At 45.5% G+C, this 19,547-nt stretch overlaps 1 protein-coding gene across 4 annotated transcripts in view; it reads right to left on the reverse strand.

Moving 5' to 3' along the window:
* Positions 1–1,451: 1,451 nt before the first annotated feature.
* The window catches only part of Samd13 (sterile alpha motif domain containing 13), a 30,853-nt gene continuing 12,757 nt past the window's right edge, over positions 1,452–19,547 (reverse strand). For all 4 annotated transcript variants that reach the window (XM_038311474.1, XM_038311473.1, XM_038311475.1 and 1 more), the window contains 2 exons: positions 14,669–14,780; positions 1,452–1,689 (listed from right to left, as the gene is read on the reverse strand). In XM_038311474.1, the coding sequence (XP_038167402.1) occupies positions 1,546–1,689; positions 14,669–14,776 (252 nt within the window). In that variant the 5' untranslated portion in view covers positions 14,777–14,780 and the 3' untranslated portion in view covers positions 1,452–1,545. The remainder of the gene's footprint in view (positions 1,690–14,668; positions 14,781–19,547) is intronic.

Raw genomic sequence — 19,547 nt, forward strand, 5'->3', positions numbered from 1 at the left:
GATAGGCAAGTAGGCAATCCTTGGCTAAAATACCACCTGAAATTGATTACTGGGTGGACTATAAGAAGGGAATGAGATCTGTTGGGGTCATTCAGCTTATATGAGGTTCAACTTATATAATAGTCTACATAATTTAGCTTTATTTAAAAAATTAAATTTATTATGTGTGTGTGTGTGTGTGTGTGTGTGTGTGTGTGTGTGCATGTGTATACCCAGGGCTTGAACTCAAATTCTCAGGTTTGATGGCAAGAACTTTTACCCACCAAGCTATCTCATTCACTTCAAACTTTTCTTTTTAAAGCTTAACTTCCTCCCTCTATTTTCAAGGAGACATTGTTTGTTAATCTTTAATCTTCAAGGAAGGGACCAAATGAGAAGAAACCAAAGACATATTGGTGAACTGAAGCAGTGTTTTATTGTAATCACAAAGCATCAACTCAACAAGTATGGACAAACATCACTCAATAAGTGTCTCTTTGAACAGAGATGTAGCAAGCTCACTTTTTCAAGTTCTGAAAGACAAGTACTCAAACCAGGAACCAAACACAGCATAGGACAATTAAAAAAATATTACAGAATCATGGAGGAATATATATGTATATATAAAAATATTCTGTGCTATTAACAAAGCTTTGGGGTCTATTAACTCTTGGCAAATCGCTTCAGAAAGAAATTATAAATACAAACCATAAAGTAAAAAGCAAAACCAACCAACCAACCAACCAAACAAAAAAAACCCAAAGCCCCTAAGTGTTTTCTTCAGCAACCAAGAACCAACGTAAGCAGGAAATGCACACCCCAGCCCCCTGCCCCCGTGACAGTGAGTAGACTTCAAGGATGTCTCCAGTGCATAGCATGCCTCTCTTCTCAGAGAGAGTTCTGCCCCGAAAGGGAGCCTGGTGCATGTTCGCTTCACACACGACACAGACGTTTCTGTGAAACCTTAAGAAGGTCAAGTGGAGAACCCTCTACAAAAAAAGGGTGTTGGCAATTCCACCCATGGAACAGACATCTAGGAGCAGAGCAACTCAAGGGAGACATCACTCCCTCCCTCTCCTCCCCTCCCCACCCATGGAACAGACATCTAGGAGCAGAGCAACTCAAGGGAGACATCACTCCCTCCCTTTCCCCCAGTCCCCACGGAGCTTTGTTTGCTCTCATTTCTAAGTCTACAACCCAGACCACTCATTCTACACCCGTCCTTGTTTTTACGGAGCTGGTGGAAACAATCTATTATGAAACAAAGAAAATTCTCATGATTTCAAAGCTCCCCAGGGGAAGGGTGCCTCAGAGCCAATGATGTCTTGGTTTGACAATGACAACCATCTTACATACATTCTGTCTTTGCTCCTCCCGGCTGAGTCAGCCGGCTGATGGATTGCCTAGTCTATCCAATAGGATAACACTTGGTTGGATGGAAATTCTTTACATATCCACATGTATGTATGTATGTATGTATGTATTCTGTGGTGAAGTCTCACAACAAGAAACTAAACGGCATCACTGTGTATTCTGTTTTGAGGATAAGACCCCAGTTTCACTCCACTATGAAGAGCTGGTCTTTAAATGCTTGGTCTGGAGAGGTTTAACATGATACTCATAGATTTTCAGAGCCGGCCCCAATTTTAACTGAAGTCCTGTCAACACGTCATTTCTTGTCATCAAGAGCAGGGATTTTCCATCAATTTCCTAGAATGGAAACAGAGAGGAAAGCCGGTGTGTGAGTAGGCCCAGAGCTCTTGGTAATGAAGATACAGGGAAGGGCGAAGGCAGGAGTTACACACTTGTCTCTGGCTGGAAACCACTGCAATCATATCAAAACAGCATCTGCTATCATGTCTTCCTTCTTCTCCTTCAAAACATCGTCTGTTTTGAGAGTAAACACGATCTACAGCTGATCTTGTTTTCAAGATCCTATCATAAATTGTAAGAAACTCAGGGGCAAGATTACAATAGTACGTACCCACCTCAGGGATCAGAGAGGTTCCTTCTGAAAGGGATAAGGACATGTGCCATCCATAAAATATATTAAAAATTTCCAGAGTTCCCTAAATACTTAAGTTCCCAAACAACCCTATAAACTACAACAGTCAGGGTATTATCACCTTAATTTATAGGCAAAGCAAAGACTGAGCAAAAAGTTTACTGCTTGACACAAAATTAGGGAAGAGGGACAAGGAATTTGAAATCTTGTCTGTTCACAGCCTTTGTCCACTTTCCTTCTGTCTCCCCATCTCTCCTCTGAAGGAAGCCAGGGCTTTAAGGGCATTAGATAGGGGCCAGCACTCTACCCCCAAACTCTAGTCCAACCCCCTCTGCTTAATGTCATAATTACATGTTTGTTATCTAGATGGTCTAACTAAGTCTAGACTCAAAGGTTTCTGGAATTTTGCTAATTACAATAGGAGGCAATAGTAAACAGGGCTCGCCCTTTGGGAGAGTCTCTCTTCTGGTCCTCCCTCAATCTGAAAACCACTGTCTTCACACACTGAGGCTCTCCACCACACTGATGCTCAACAGATCAGGAACACCACTGTGAAGGTTAGGACCCTTCCAGCTGCCAATCCCCTTCCCCTGGTACTTTACAGCCCATCCCTTGGGTCCTTCAGGTATTTTGGAGACAACAAAGAAGGAAATTAAAATGGGCTTCTCACAAAGAGATGAGAATGGTCTGAATGGAGAGGGTGCTTTGAATTTATGGAAAGAAAGCTCCAAGAATGTTAGCTGTGGTCCTGCTCTTGTTATTGTTCATAGAAGAAACTGTAAGTCTGTGCTTAAGAGTTCTGTTCACCTGGGCTGATGAGACAAGGGGACACTGCAGTGACCACATAAGACTGTGACCCTCTTTACGCCACCCCCTAGGGAAGCCATTGCTCCCTACTCTCCTGGACCTTGCCAGGCTGTGGAGAAAATGTGTTGAACTCCAAGAACGTAGAGAAACAGCAGCAGGCCAAACGGGCTAGAGAATTTCCCACTCAGCAGCCCTTGCTCCTGTCTCCTCCTGAGAGATGTGGGAACGCAACTCCACTTCCTGTATGCACTCCTTGAGCTATGCAGGACTCACTTCCTTGTCTTTCTCACTTCCCGTGCTCTCCGCAGCTCATTTCACTGCCAGCCACATACCATGAAAACAGCAGAACAAGGAATTGCTTCTGCCTGTCTCACGGCGTCATTGACTTTGGGGATCATTTATTTTTTCAGCTACTAAAAGTCTCATGCTGATTTCACCGCGCATGAAAAAGCAGCTGCTTCAGGGCAGCTGGAAATTACAAACATGGGAACTGGCCAATCCTAAAGCTTAGACCTTAACACCTCACTCTACCGCCCTCCCGTCACTGCTATTAGTGAGAGATTGCCCATCAATAACACCTGTAAGACTTCACATTGCCTGTTAACTATTGTAAGGTGAACTTGCTTGAGAGGAGTTGTGGTCCCACAAAGAAACCCCAGGAGCAGAGCAGAGGGCAGTATGTGAGCACAGCAGGACCCAGGACACTATGTGACCACGTCACTCCAATATCTGGTGACCTCAGAGCTCAGCCTCTGCCCCGGATGAGATGGCACTGAGCCCTGCTCCATCGACAGAACCCTCTGCTTCCAACTGGCACTTCTGTGCTCAGAGCCTGTTTTCATGTCTACACAAGCAAGCTTCCTTTACTAACCGAGCGTGAATTGTGGAAAGAAGGAATCAGTGCTGGCCAGAATCCCCCTGCGACTCAGCGTTTCTGCCAAGTGTCTATGAAAATGCTGAGACCTGGATTTTACTTCAGACAAAATGGAAGATCATGTTTTATGTTCCAATTTGACGATTTCCCCTTTGTTCCCCAGGCACAGTACAGTTCACCCCAGAGCAGTGGGCAGAAGGGTCCATCTGGAGACAGTCACTGGGCAAGTGCTGAAATGTACTGTCACCTGCTCACAGGGCTTCCCCTTTAACCCTGACTCTAGCTGCTCAGAGGGCAGAATGCAGTACTGGGCGACTGTGAGCTTCTGGTCAGACAGGCAGCAATCTGAATCCTACCACAGCCTAGGGGCCAGGCAATAATGTAGCAACCAGGGATCCTATTCGGTTGATCTCTGTCCACATCCTTCTTCTAGTGTGCATTTGGCAGCTTGACACCCTTATAAGCACACAGGCCCTTTTCTGAATAATGCACCTAGCAACACGTTAGCAACCTTGGACCCTCAGCAAAACTGAGTCTCATACACACCCCACCAGTGGTTTCTTAGCAGATGATGGCACTAGCGCCTTCTGAATTCATGTCCACCTTTGTTTCCTTTCTGTGTCTTTGCCAGAAGGAATGCAAGTGTATCCCATTTAGAGTGAGAAAATCACTAAGATTAAAAATTTCAAGACCTGCATAAGAACATTTGCCTTATCAAAACCCCACCAATGGGAAAGTCCCTTGATTAAAAGAGCTAATAATGTGTTATTTAACTTCTATAATAGATTATAATTGCAAATGAAACCCAAGTTTTGCTAATCAGCACCGACTGGAAACTGTAAACTTCATCAGAAGTGTTTTTGAGGAGGAACTCACTCGGATCCCAGCAGTTTATTAATATAGACTGGAGGGGTGCAATGCAAGCAACAGACTCTGGCTCAGCAGAACCAACCAACAAACAAGATTTTGTAAATATGTCACAATTAAAGCAAGAACAAAGATATAATCCACACCCTGGGATTTCTGTGTTAATGGGCGAGCATGTTCTAGCTTCACTGGCTACAGTGTTCCATTCCTGTCTTCATACATAAGTAAACTCCAAATTCCAGAACGTTAAAAAAAAGTCTGTCTACTTAATAAGTTCTAGCAAGTCCTGATGCATTGAAACACGGCATAGAGATGATAGGTCTGAATTTCCAATTGAACTGAGGCCCCAGATTTATAGAGCAAAGGGGACAGAGCTAATTACTTCACCGAGTATTAGGCAGGGATGGGACACGCTACTATCTCTTTAAGCCTCATTTCATCATATGTAAGATGAGGAAAGCAGGAACTGAACTGCACTGCTGAAGGACTCAGAGAACACAATTCCAGACATGTGCTCAGCAGCCAATATATGACATGTATGTAAAACCCTTAACCCACGGACTTTCACTCTCTGTCAGCATTGATCTGTGGGTAGAGAACTCCTCGAGATGAACTTGATCATATGAACCATGGGAAATGCATAGGGAGGGAGGTGAGATGCGAACAGAGAAAGAGAGACACAGGAAAAAAAAAGGCTAGGGAAAGAAAAGGAGGAATCACCAAGAAGGTCACTGGGTGGCAAACAGCGAGGGGCAGAGGGATAACAGTGGAAGAGCGCTGGGATTTTGTCTTTCAGTGCAGTGTGTCTGTCCCCCACCCCTTACTGAGTGAGAAGACAGGCTGGAAGGTCAGCTCTGCTCCTGACCGTCTGGTCCAAGACTCCCCTCCACAGGGAGGAGGGCTTTGGGCTAGGCAGACCTCTGTCTATGCCATTTGACCTCTGATCCCAACCATCTTTGATGGGTGTCAAGACACACAAATCTCCTTTGCAGTTCCCGGTGAAGAATACAATGGTAGTTCTTACCAACCACGTGAAGGGGTCTGTTGAAATAGGCGTTCATTTTCAGTTTTCATTGGTCCTTTCATGTTCTCTTCGACTTTCTTTGTGACAACTCTCTTACCGTTCACTATCTGGCTACAAGTGGTGACCAGCCTGAACTTCCCCATTCCATGGCTTACATATGGTACAAATGTCTCAGAGGCAGCAGAACCCAGTCTCGATCCTAGGGGCACAAAAGTAGAAAATCCCGTGTCCATGATGGGGGTGACACTGAAGAACGGGGACGAGGCTCTTCTGGACTGAGCCATGGGACCAGAGAACAAATGGTCTCCTGAAAAGAGGTCTTCATCTTCAGTGACCTTCTGGACAGTGCAGCGTGCCCTCCGAAAGCACACTTCTTCCTCCAAATGGGTCTTGTCTCTGGCATCATCTCTGATTTCCCCTTTGGTATGTCTACTGCCCCTGATTTCTCCTTTGGTACGGCTCCATCTAGACCTGTCATAGTCCTTTCTCCTCTTGGCATCAGACAAGACGCGATAGGCTTCTGCTATTTGCTTGAATTTCTCCTCTGCTGCTTCCTTGTCTTCTGGGTTCTTGTCTGGATGTACTTGCAGAGCCAAGTGGTGGAAAGCCCTTTTGATATCAGAGGAGGAAGCATTCAGAGGTACCCCCAGTACTTTGTAATAATTCACCATGTTCCTTCAGACAGCCTTGCCCCACCAAGGGTTGAGATTTTTGTTGAATTTCCATACAACTTCAGAAAGGAAGATGGTCAATCTTTCAAGTTTACAGCTTTGAATTTCTTCACATGGTTCTTGAAGTGAAACGTCGGGTGGGCAAATTCCTCCTCAGTGTGTGGGTCCTTTTCATGCCACCACGCCCACGCCCTGCCTCTGCTGCTCACTGTGGGGGTGACTATGAGGTCATCACTTCTAGCCAGTGACTCTCAGCAGATGCTGTGCCTGCCTTGTGTCAGAGAGGTGGCAATCTGAGATGGACGCTACAAAAACTGGAGAGACCCGATCTTATTCAAAGACAAACACACACACACAATAACTAAGCACATCGTGTGTGTCTTGCTAACCCAGAGAAACCATTTCTGTGGCTTAAACATTATTTGCCTTATTTGTAACAGCCACAGGTCAGCAGACCCAGCATCCATTTGGGGTCACTGTGGGGGCGAATGCTGTTAGTGGACTCCTGGATGTCACTGTGACTTGCCTTGTGCTATTTTAAATTGTTTTATTCTACTATTTTATGTGTGTGGGTGTTTTGCTAGCATATGTGCACTTGTGTGCAGTGTCTGCAGAAGCCAGAAGACGGTGTCATCACCTGCAACCAGAGTACACACAGCTGTGAGCCAAAATGTGGGTTCTGGGCACTGAACCTGGGTCCTCTGGAAGAGCAGGCAGTGCTCTTAACTGCTGAGACAGCCTTGAAGGCCCTGCCTGTTGTTATTTAATATCCCCACTGGCACAATGGGGGAGATGGGTTGTGGGTAATCTTAATTTCTAAAACCATATTCATCTTGTCTCTGGCATCACCTCTGATTTCCCCTTTGGTATGGCTACTGCCCCTGATTTCTCCTTTGGTACGGCTCCATCTAGACCTGTCGTAGTCCTTTCTCCTCTTGGAAAAAAATTCATTCATCAAGCAAAGAAACTGGGTCAGAGGTAAATAAATCTAAGCAGGGTTTTTAATGGGCACATGGAGGGAAGAGTGTCAGAAGTTGACTTCTCATTCAGTACGTACTTCAGCTGATCTGTCAATGTGAACCTTCTGGAACTTTAGCTCTGTATTTAAAACTGAACTAAGTAGCAATATCAAAACCACAAATACCATTTAGAAGACATGACGCTGGGGCGTTCACTACCTGTCTCAATCCCTTTCCTGTTGCTGGGGCAGAAAAGCGACTGAGAGGAGAAAGGGCTTGTTTTGGCCCACTGTTCAAGGTCTAGTCCACGGTGGGTGAGCTGAGGTACCAGAACTTGAAACAGGTGATCACACGGCACCCGTGGACAGGAAGCAGACAGCAGGGACTGCTCAACTCCCTTGCTCCACACGCAGATAGTTCCACCTCCAGTGGGTGCCCCGCCCACCTCAGTCAGGCAGACAGGTAAACCCCACAGGCACACCCTGAGTCTTATCTCCAAGGTTATTTCAGGCTGTCAAGTTGACTACAGGCGGGCACTGAGCATCCCACACAACCCATCTCATAGGACACACAACTTGACATTTCCCAGAGTCTCTGTAACTCAGCATGGTGTGTGACTGATTTATGGCCTGAGACGTGAGGGGTGGAGATGCCTCTTTCGGGTGGACCATGAAACCATATGCTTAGAGCCCCCCTTGCCCTTCCTCCTTCCACTGACTAGTGTCAGTGACCAAGGGATCTTGACAACAGCCACCAAATCTCCTGGACTTTTGGGCTATATAGTGAAGCAAGCCACCACCATCAATCATCAGACTGTCGCTGTGAGGAGAAATAAGCTATCTGTGGTAGTGATCTGCATACATTTAGGACCTATTCCTGCAACGCCATCAGCTGGACAAGTCCAACCTCGGCAGCACTAAAAACCAACCAGCTGCCCCCCCCACCCGGTGTCTGTTCTCCCTCTACACTCATAAATCAACCTTTCATCTCAACTCCATGCGCTGCACTCTTCTTGGTCCCTTCCACAGCCCACGGCTGACTTGAGAGCCATTCTTTCACTAACCCTCTAAAGTAGCCTTCGGAGGCTTACAGCCTTCTTAAGGCCCATGCCACAAGCGCCCAAGCCAGGAGAAGCTGGCAATTCTGCACCTGTAACTCCTAGACCCAGTGCTGCTAAGGTGAATAATGTCTTTTCTAAGGTGTGAGGTTTTAATTGGGCTAATTCAAAGCTGACTTTGTCAAGAAGCTGGAGAAGCTCACGTTTCACTTGGACAATCTTGCACTCATAGTTTTCTGACACATTTCAAAGCGGGGCTCCAGAGCTGGAGATGCTTGAAGCTCCACGAAAGCTGGGCTTGTCCCTGGTTTGCTGAGAATCCTGAATCCAGTGGCACCGCATTTGCATGCCTCTGGGCACTGAGCTCAGTGTTATTATGATGGGTTTCCCACTTAGCCACCCTATTTCTAGGTGGGAAGTGTATCTGACAACATGCAGCAGTACCAAGTTCTGTTTATCTTTACTAAGATGGAACCCTCAAAAAATTTGATCCATGCTAGCAACAATGAGCCACCTGAAAAGGAAGTCCAGTCTTCAGGTTTCAAATTGAGTTCACCGGATGGGTATTTCAGATAAGAGGCTGTTTTTGTGGCTAAGGGAAAAGTAACGGAGGAAAGATAATTAGCCACTCCGAGTTGCACGTTATTGTGTCCTGATATTCTGAGGGGTAAAGTGATCTCAGAGATACACAGTGTTCCTGAAACAAAATCCCTGACATCACTCACTTACTCATAAGAACGGGGACTCTGCACCACATGGCCGTGACTGAATGTCAAGGCTCTTGTGTCTTCTCCTTCCATACTATGAGTACACGTGAGTCAGAAAGACAGAGACAGAAGCGACGTAACTGAGCAACCCTTGGAGGGACTGTCTTTGTGACCTGTGACTAGATCCAGTTTGAGTGGTGAAGAGCCTCAGACAATGCCACTGTCAAGACAGAAGACATTGCTTGAACCAGACAGCATTGCTTATTTAGCCTTTAGAGTTTGACAAAGTGAATCCCATCATAATGTTCTGAGGTAGGTGGAGGTATTTTTGCTGAGATTAGTCAACACAGTCTCTCAAAGGCTCTGAAGAAAGTAAAATTCTTGACATACTTGGATTTAAAAAACCATGCAACCCATGCCCATGGGTGGATAAGCATCAGTTATTTTTTTAAACACTCACTTAAAAAAAATCACAAAGCCAAAAATGTCTTTCTCATCTTGTTCTATGCCATTGGAAGTCCAGTTCGGGACCTGTCTCAAGATGGTACCTTGGACTCAAAGTAGGAGCTTAGGCAATGTTCTACTGTTGAACTCAACACTCTATTTAGAATCTGAGTCCTGTCAAAGCAAGTGTCTCAGGATCAACCAGTGAGCATGAAGAAATTAGGAGAAAATAAACCAGGGGTCATGACCCCCTACTCATGTCTGTTACGAAGATACTTGGGAAAACAGGCTCTTTATCTGTCTATGGGCAAGGTGGCGCTGGCATGCGGTCATCACTGCCTTCTATCCCACTGTCACTAACCAATGGATTCCCTTGCTGATCCATGCTAATGAGTCCAGATGAAGTCCCCAGGTGTTGAAGTGCATCAGCCTAATGACAGAAGTCACAAGCTGGCCCCAGGGAGAACAACATTCCTAATCACACAGAAGCTACCAATGCAGCTTGAATCCACACTAGGTCATGATGGTGGTGTGGGCAGTGGCTTAGACATACTCGATCATAATGGTGGGGCAAGCAATGGCTTAAATACAGTCAGTCAGGATGATAGTGGCTTAGACACACTTGGTCATAATGATGGGGCAGGCAGTGGCTTAGACACACTTGGTCATGATGGTGGAGGAGGCAGTGGCTTAGACACACTCGGTCATGATGGTGGAGCGGACAGTGACTTAGACTCCCTTCTTAGTAGTGCCACTGGCTCAAGCAAGGCTTGTCAGAGAACCTGATGAAAATACCCAAACCACAGGGAAACTTAATAGTTTTAAGTGCTAAGTGGCAGCAGGGTATATATAATGAGGAGAAGAGGTTAGTGGATTTCCGGTGACCAGCTACCTTTGTGTAAAGCCTTCTGTGAGGGTGGACAGAGCAGCCTAGTGCATTACTTCAGCTCTTCGAGAAGGGCACTAATCCTGCCACGGGGCTCTGCCCTTAGGATCTCATCTATCCTGGTTTCCTCCCAATGGCCTTGACTCCTAACATCATCCCAAACAGCATTAGGTTTTCACTGCAGCTGTGACGGGGAACTCAAACATCCAGACTGTAGGAATCGGCCCTGGAACAATGGTCTCCCAATCAAAGGCAACTGGGTTGCCCATCCTGGATCTACTCTTTTCAAGGGCCGGGTAGTGGTTGCTCTTTGTCTTTACACGGCTCCTGTCAAATGGCAAGACAATCCTTGCCCTGGGGAAGACTTTAAAGCTATTTTATTATGGTTTTCTTGGCTGAAAAAGACACAGATTTAGTCTGGAGATGACCTTCAGTGTTCACTTCAGAATATAACTAGTGAGTGCTGACTTGGGGGTAAGTGTCTGGGAGACGCTGGAGGTGGAATGTGGGTAGGAAAAGCAGGTAAATACATTAGAGGGCCTGCCTCAGTGCCCAGGAATATATCACAGCATGACATGATGGACCATCCTGGCTTATTCAGTGAATAATAGTATTCAGTGAAGTATAATAATATTATTCAGTGAATAATATTATTCAGTGAAGTGTAATTCCTTCAATGGGAATGAAAATGTGACAGGAGAAAGAACTCCAGAAAAGAAAGTCACCTCCGGAGTCCAATTCAAGGGCCTCTCCTTACCCACTGCACTACCTTCCCATGGATGAAGGAGCTTGAATTTCAGGACTTGCTCCATATTCTGGGAATTTGTTTATGAAGCTCCACAGTTGGCAAACTAGATACAGCGATGGTGTGGGGACTTCTCAACGAAATGTTCCAATTTACATCTCAGTGTCTCCAGTGCCAGAATGAGGTCATCCCTGAGAGAAAATGCCACTGCCTGGCCAAGCTCTGTGGTGGCCATTCTCCTTTGCAAGACTGTGTATGGAATCTGTAAGGCCTGGGGAGCATGCTGTCTCCTCACATGTAAGGCCCAGAGAGCATGCCGTCTCCTCACATGTAAGGCCCAGAGAGCATGCCGTCTCCTCACATGTAAGGCCCGGGGAGCATGCCGTCTCCTCACATGTAAGGCCCGGGGAGCATGCCGTCTCCTCACATGTAAGGCCCGGGGAGCATGCTGTCTCCTCACATGTAAGGCCCGGGGAGCATGCCGTCTCCTCACATGTAAGGCCTGGGGAGCATGCCGTCTCCTCACGTGTAAGGCCTGGGGAGCATGCCGTCTCCTCACATGTAAGGTCCAGAGAGCATGCTGTCTCCTCACATGGCATGTCTGGTAGGAATCGGAGCAAAAATGCAACCTGGAAAGGCTTCTGGTCCTCTGGGAACCTGGCCAGGAGACCTTTTATCTGAGCCCTTTTTTGTGAACCTTTTACAATATTACTTAAATTTAATTTTAGAAGAGAGCTACTCAATTTCAATGACACAAATGGACATTATACTATTAAAAAGCAAAATAAAATATGCTCTAGATGATTAGCTTCTACTTTCCAACCCAAGCTGTTGTTTTCCACTAGGTTTTTAATATAAACATTTTCAGACATGAGGAAAATATCTTCTGTGAATGTCTATATCTACCTTAACTTAAACTTTCTAAACTTAACTTCATTAAAAATACATCCTCCCCACACACTTGAGTTTTATGTCACCATTCAGTATTCTTATAGTTCTTTTCTTTCTGATATAAAATGTACAAGTCATGTAACATGAAAATATGAATAATTCGCATCAGCCAGAGTATATGCAGAGACCAGTGCAGACAGCTGGAGCCCACAGCCGGATCAGGATATGGTGCTATATATCCCTCCAGTCCTAGCTGGGGTGGTCTGAGTGAGAATCTCTCTCATAGGCTCAGGTTAGCACTTGATTCCTGGTTTGTAGTGCTGTTTGGGGAGGGTTAGGAGACGTGGGCTTGTTGGAGGAAGCATGTCACTGTGGGCCAGCTTTGCAAGCTTATAGTCTCTTCCTGCTTCCATTTTGCCCTCTCTCTGCTTTGTGTGTGTGGTTCAGGATGGGAAGTATTCGGTACTTGTTCCTGCCACCACGTCTGATCCATGCTGACATGTGTGGTGTAAGAGGTCCTTCTGTATTTGTGTTGCTTTTATTGGTTGAATAAAGAAATTGCCTTGGACTTTTGATAGGGCAGAATTTAGATAGGTGGAGTAGACAGAACTGAATGCTGGGAAGAAGGGTAGTATGGCAGACACCATGATTCTCCTGACCGAGACGGACGCTGGTTAGACTCATGCCCGGAAGCCACAGTCAAGTGGTGATACACATTAATGGAAATGGGTTAAATCAAGATGTGAGAGTTAGCCAATAAGATAGAGATCATGGGCCAGGCAGTAATTTAATTAATACAGTTTCTGTGTGATTGTTTCGGGTGTAAGCTAGCCGGGCAGGATGGAGCAAAAGGGCCCTGCGCTCCCTACTACACATGCAGGTTCACTATGGTGGACTCTTACCCCCTTTGAACCATAGCCCAATAAATTCTTCCTTCTGTAAGCTGTCTCGGTTATTGTGTCTTATCATAGTATTATGAAAGTAACCAATACACTAACCCTTGAGATACACACAGACACACATGTATGCACACATGCACACACACACAAGCACACACACTGCCTATAATTCTAGACTTTATCAGCATGCACTCACATATGCACCCACACATGCACTCACATATGTACACACAGACACGCTCACATGTGCACACATGCACACGTGCACACGCACACATGTACACACACACACACACACACACTCTGCCTATAATTCTAGACTTTATCAGCATACCGAAAGGTAACACTGCTGGACGTTCCCCTCAGATCCCTTCACAAATCATTCCCCACCTCTACCTAGTCACACCCAAGCACTGATTTTTTTTTAATTCAACTACTGATCTGTTTGAACAGTCTGAAAATCTAACATGGCCCCACTCAGCAAGAACTCGGTTGTGTATGCTCTTCTCATTTAGGATAGTTTTATTGACACTCATCTACACTACTGTATGCATCAGGAACTCATTTGTTTGCATTACTGGATGGTATTCCATTATGTATGAACCACAGTTTGGATACTCCTTTTGTATACAACTGCAAACCCAGGTTTCCAATTTTTGCAAACTTTGGGAAAAGCTGCTAACAACAGTTTTAGACGAATCTTCGTACACACATGCTCTCACTTTCCTTTGGTATACCCAGAGTGACAGCACTGGATCTTGGTGGATGTGTTGATTGTACACTCTCCCCAGCAGTGCAGGCCATCCTGCTTTGCTACACAGGCACACTTGGCACCGACTTTCTAATTTTAATTTGCCTAGTGGGTGTAAAGTCATTTAAGCTCTACTTTGACAAATTTTCCAAACTAGCAAAAAAATGACATATGCGTGAGGATCAAGTTTGAAGGGAATATTGCCTGAAGAGACAGGCAAAGGTGGCATTTAAAAGGTTCCTTTATCTGAATTTGTGCCGCGCTGATGAAGGGACGTAGACTGGGTAGCCAGGCGCACTCCTCAGTCTCTAATTCTCTCAACTGGATTATGGGACAATGAAGTTAATACCTAGAAAACTACAGCTTCTTCTGCAAGAGGGATAAGAGCTTTGTGTTCTGATGGGTGGACAACAAGTTCTCCCCCATCTGCCTCTACAAGGGCCCTTCCTGCAATGCTGGCTCAGCCTACTCATCAGTCTTCAATCACCTAGGGAAGAGACACCTGTCTCTAATGTCAACCCCTGGTCCAAGAGAGAGAAATTAACATTTTTTAACATCAACACTGCTAAACGGGGGAAATTTGTACCTCTTTTCTTTAAACTGTCAGAACATTTCTGTCAATCAACTATGGACAATCTCATGCTAAAGATGGGAAACAGAGCCTCAAAGAACTCCAGTAACTTGCCTCCCCCCCCCAATCTGAACTTGACTCTGTACCCTAGGCTCTACCTTGATGAGCACCTTAAAGCAAATCACTGAGGTTGAGCAGTCCCTGGAGAGTGCTGTGTCTCTCCAGAGCCTGCCTCCATCTCCTTCCTGCTGTCTGCTTTCTCCAGAGTTTCCAGCAAAGACAGGACTGAACCTTCTACCATGAACATGATGGAACTCAGAGGGAGACAAGCTGAGGCTGCCTCTCTGTGGCTGTGCTTCAGCTGCTGACTTTCCTTTTGGAGGAGGAACCACCAGCTGCCACTCTCCCGATCCTCCTCCTTGCTGTCTAGGTGCCTCTCGGCCCCCTCACTGCTCTCTGGCCTCCCTCTTCATTCCCTGCTCAGTGTGATCAGAGGGAACTGTCATCCTGTGTTTCTGCAGTCTGAGTTACCTGTTCCTGGAAAGCATTGGCTTGCTCCTCAAATCCTGCTGTTCGGAAATAATTGACGACGTCCATCACAGCCCAGTCTGCAGGATCGGGAGGCCTTCCATTTTCCATGGAACTGCAAAACACAGATCCAGGTATCAGAGTGTAGCACAAATGCAGGGATCACAGGCTCACTGCCTTGCCCTCCAGGACGGGTCTGAAACAGCTCACTAGGAGCCTGCTACTCACTTCCCTCAAGGCCTATCCCAATGTATCCACAGAAGGACTCACGATGCTTCTTCTGTGTCTTAGTTTCTTGTGATCATTACTCATACTGGAGTAGCCAATGATTTCTTGGTAAAGTATTTGACTTTTAATGAAAATGGTTCCCACAAATACTGTTTAACTTAGAGACATTTAGAATGGCCCAGTCACTTTTGGTGGGCTATAGTTTAATATTCCTTCCGCAATTCAGTGTGAATATTTACTTTACAATGTGACTCTAACACATGTCTCCCATTTCTCATTGATCATGCTTCTCTGCTGCATTCTGTCCCAACCCCTTCTGACACTCTCTCTCCCTGATGAATCCGTACCATTCCAAGCAATTCAAGGGTTGCCTCTGGGTTAAGGTACTTCCTGGCACCAGGAAGTACTTAATTCATAATTTGCTCCCAAACCCAATACTTCATTCATTATAGCACCCTCCATGCTGGGTTAAAGAGGTGTGGGGCAGAGACACACAGAGAACATGGCTGGTCCTCACTGTATTATTCTAAGTGTCAAGCATGCGCTAAGGAAGTCAGTCGACATTGTTCAGAATGAATGACAGCGATTAAACAGATGAAAGTCAGGCATGTTTGAGAGGCTTGGGCAGCCCTTCTCCCGGGTTCAGAGAGAAGGGACAGAGGTGCGGCAGTGAGAGAGAAGCAAGGCTCTGCAGTTTCCGAAACACCCGCCTAAACCTCATCTACGGCAGTTCACAGAAGGTCCAGCTGATCAAATCCTTCAAAGGCTTCCTGTTCCTGTGGCAAATTCCCATGAGCTTAACGGACATCCTATGGGACAAAGACCTCCACTCTCCAACTAGAAACACATTTGGGAGTAAAAGGCATAGCAAGCCTTACATGCCCTGTAGCGTTTCAGGGTGGTCACTGATCAACAGCGTGCTGCAGATGGAAGCCTCAGGTTATACAACAGCTAAGGAAGACATGAACACTGTGCTGTGACACAGCAGGCCTAGGGAGTTTTAAAGGCCATTAAATGTATATAGAAGTCAGGAGAAGATAATTCATTCCAAGCTCTGTGGTAGGGATGCAGTCAGCCAAGGAGCCATGACGATAATCCTGGAGACCACACTGAGGACTCCACACTAGGAAGTCAGCAAACGACCATCTAGGCAGGGGTGAGCTATCAGAGCCACATTTTGAGGAGTATGGAAGAGGAACGAGGAGGGGAGAAAGAATGGGAGTGGGAACTTATGCAGTTACCTGCAGAAATCGCGATCTCAGACTAGGGGAGTAACTATCGAAAGGAAAAGAGTCAGACCAGAGCAGCGGCTATAAAAACAAGAGGACCACGGCTAAAACACTAATGGACAGAATCGCCACGGTCTGATAGGCTCGGTGGAGGACTGAATGATGGTGACACCGTCACTGAGACAGCCCCCCTGAGTTTTTGCCATGAGAGGATTTAATGGGTCTGGAACTCAAAGCAGAGGAGGGAGCTGGAGCTCAGCTGGGAGAAAGAGGTTTTGATGATAACCCCCAGCGTGGTGAGAAGAACGGTGTTCTGGAATTAGGCTTGGCATGGCTCAACACTCAGTACAAGCTGAGAAGATCTTTGTTGGTATTAGGACAAAATGACTACCTAGACTTTGATCGAGGTCTTCACACATCTAAAAGGCCAGAATCTAGGTATAATGTCTCATTCAAAGCAAGAACCTTAATTACAAACAAACAATTACAACTACACAAACCAACAAACCGACCAAACAAGCAGATCAATCAAATTAGCCAATGGACATGCAATTGGTCATTTCTCAGTGGTTCTTAATTTACAAGCATTTACAACCAATGTCTTCTGGTTAGAAGTTTCATTCCTGAGTTTAAGCAGTGTGTGCCTGTGTCTTAGATTTTTTAATAGCTGTGAAAAAGCACCATGACCAAGAGAATAAGGTTTATTTGGCTTATACTTCTATACCATAGTCCACCATGAAAAGAAGTCAGGGCAGGACCCAAAGCAGAGCAGTGGGGGAGTTCTGATCACTAGCTTGCTTCCCATGGCTCATTTAGGTACGTTTTTTTTAGACCCTGGGACCTCCTGCCTATGGTAGTGCCACTCACAATGGTCCAGGCTCTCTGACACCAATCCTTAATCAAGAAAACGCCCATGGACTTGTCTCAATTGTTGCCTCAAAAGAAATGATCTCAATTGTTTTTCCCTCTTCTCAGATAACTCCAGCTTGTAACAAGTTGACAATACACAAAAAACAACAGCAAAACAATGACAACAGCCTGTGTGTTTTTGCATACTTCTTAGCATGTAGCGAGTGCAATGTACGGAAAGAAGGGGCTCATTCTCACAGCATGCAGTGTACCCTTTGCTGACGGGGTAATGATCCATGTGCTGAGATTTTCCGTCATCCTGGAGAACAAACAAGATGCACTGACATTGAGGAACCCCTTCAAGGCTCTGCGCTCCTTCCCTCTCCTGGTTATGATAGACTGAAGAATGATTCTGCAGGAGTCTGCTATTCTAACAGCCTCACTCCCAGCAACAGGCAGAGTCCCAATGAACAGACTTATGTACCAGGAAAGAAACCTGAGTTCACACATCCTGTGCTTGACTTCATTTAGCCATCAGCTTGCATAAAGAATGGGAATTTGGCTGGGATATGTGAGGCTCTCTGGATTCCTATTGGGCTGCTGTAACACCATTGCTTCCACGAGTCTGAAACGCCTTTGTCTCTCTGAAATGCTGAAGAAAAAGGTTGGTAAAACTGCTGGCAGCACCACCACCAGTGCTGGGGCAAACGAGAAACTGCCACTTCCTCATAGGCGGGTGAGGGAATCCACCCAGGGGAAATGGGGTTAGTAGCCGACTGGTACATGTTAACCACCTGTCTAGTTTGACAGCTGAAAAGACTGGGGTAATTTAGAAAGATGCAGCAAGGCAGGACCACTCGTATCCGTGAAGAAAGGCCTGCTTCTTCACTGCTGTAGTTTACTGGCGTCTATCGCAGCTCCGGCAGACGCACCAAGGCTGCTTAGGCAGAGTAGGAAACCTTTTTCATAGATCACAAAATGCCAGTCTTTCACCCCATCTGAGCTGCAAACTTTCATCTACTTTAGGAAATCAAAGCTCAGAACAGGGGAGAAACTTGCCCCAAATAACACCCTGTGGCATGATTTCTCATTGGTCTTAATAATAAAAGCCCGGAATCAGATATTAGGGGTGAAAGCTGAAGATCAGAGAAGCAGCTCAGTCAGCCACTAGTCCTTACCTCTACGGAATCCTCAGACTGAATGGGGTGTCCTGTCTCTACTAGTCCTCAGACTGAATGCCATCTCTACAAACCTCAGACTGAATCCTGAGCTCCTGTCTGTCTCCACCTGCCTTGTATTCCTCTGTCCAGTCAGATCACTTTCCGTTTCCACCTCCATGGTGGTGGGATTAAAGGTGTGAGCCAGCCAACTCTGCTTGGCTGTTTCTCTTTTAAACTGATTGAATCTCGTGTAGCCCAGTGTGGCCTTGAACTCACAGAGATTCATCTGCCTCTGTCCCCCGAGTGCTGGGATTAAAGGTGTGTGCCACCATTGCCTGGCCTCTATGGCTAACTAGTGTGGCCAGCTCTTGTTTTTAAGCTTGTATTTGGCACACAAATGAAAGGCTTGCCAAGGACACTTTGGATAAATACAATCTATATGAATCTCACAACTTTTGAAAAACCATTACATCTATCCTTCAATTTAGGAGAAAAAAACACACTTTACATCCTGGCTAGTGATTATGACAATATATCTGTCACATTGCTTTTAGTGAAACTATTTCTAAACGCTACTTATTTTTGCACTCAGAAATGTACTCTTATTTTGTACTGACTTTATTTTTATGACTTATTTTTAAATCAAATTACCCTACTCCTTGCCCATGTTTTAAAATAGCCTTCGGCTAAAAGTAATTTAACTCTGGTTTTAATAAATTAATATTGATCTCCTTGCTTATGAGAAACCTAAACGAAGCCACTAAAGGAGCTATAGCTTCCTCTCCATTTCCCCTCTCCCCCATCATATCAACAAGCAGAGATCTGGCTAGAGGCTGAGCCGGGAAAGGAAAGAATGCCTCAAAGGTTGACAAGACAGCTTTAGTTTAAAAATATTCCAGTAATACCCAGTAAATAAGGGTTGAGTGCACTTAGCTGCGGCACAGTCATGTGATGAGGAGTGCTGGGAAGCAAATAACTCCTCAAACTTCCTGTCTGTTCCAAGTTCTTTTAGCTTAGCATCCAGAGATTTGATCCCAGCAGCGCTGATTTGTACTGAAACCCAAGGGAACAACAGCCTCAATTCCCCCCGCCCAGGCTTTTGCTTATGTCACTCAAATCCTCTCCTCTATTTCTCTTACAGACTTTAAGGGTCCTACTCACCTGTTTCTAAAGTAGCAGCTAAATGCCCCCTTCTGAATATCTTCAGCAAATGTTTAATTACAATTATCAATGAATAAATCTTAACTAGGATGAGGTATTTTTAATTTTGTGATGGAGCAGACACTTGACAAACACTGGAAGTCCTCAGCCTGGTGAAAAGGGCAACAGCACACCAGTACTTTCGGAGCTGGCTGGGGATGGGATTACAGTATTTCCAACCGTAAATTATGTGAACTCCAAATGCAGACTGAACAA

This window comes from Arvicola amphibius, chromosome 14 (assembly GCF_903992535.2).
Source record: "Arvicola amphibius chromosome 14, mArvAmp1.2, whole genome shotgun sequence".
Taxonomy (NCBI): domain Eukaryota; kingdom Metazoa; phylum Chordata; class Mammalia; order Rodentia; family Cricetidae; genus Arvicola; species Arvicola amphibius.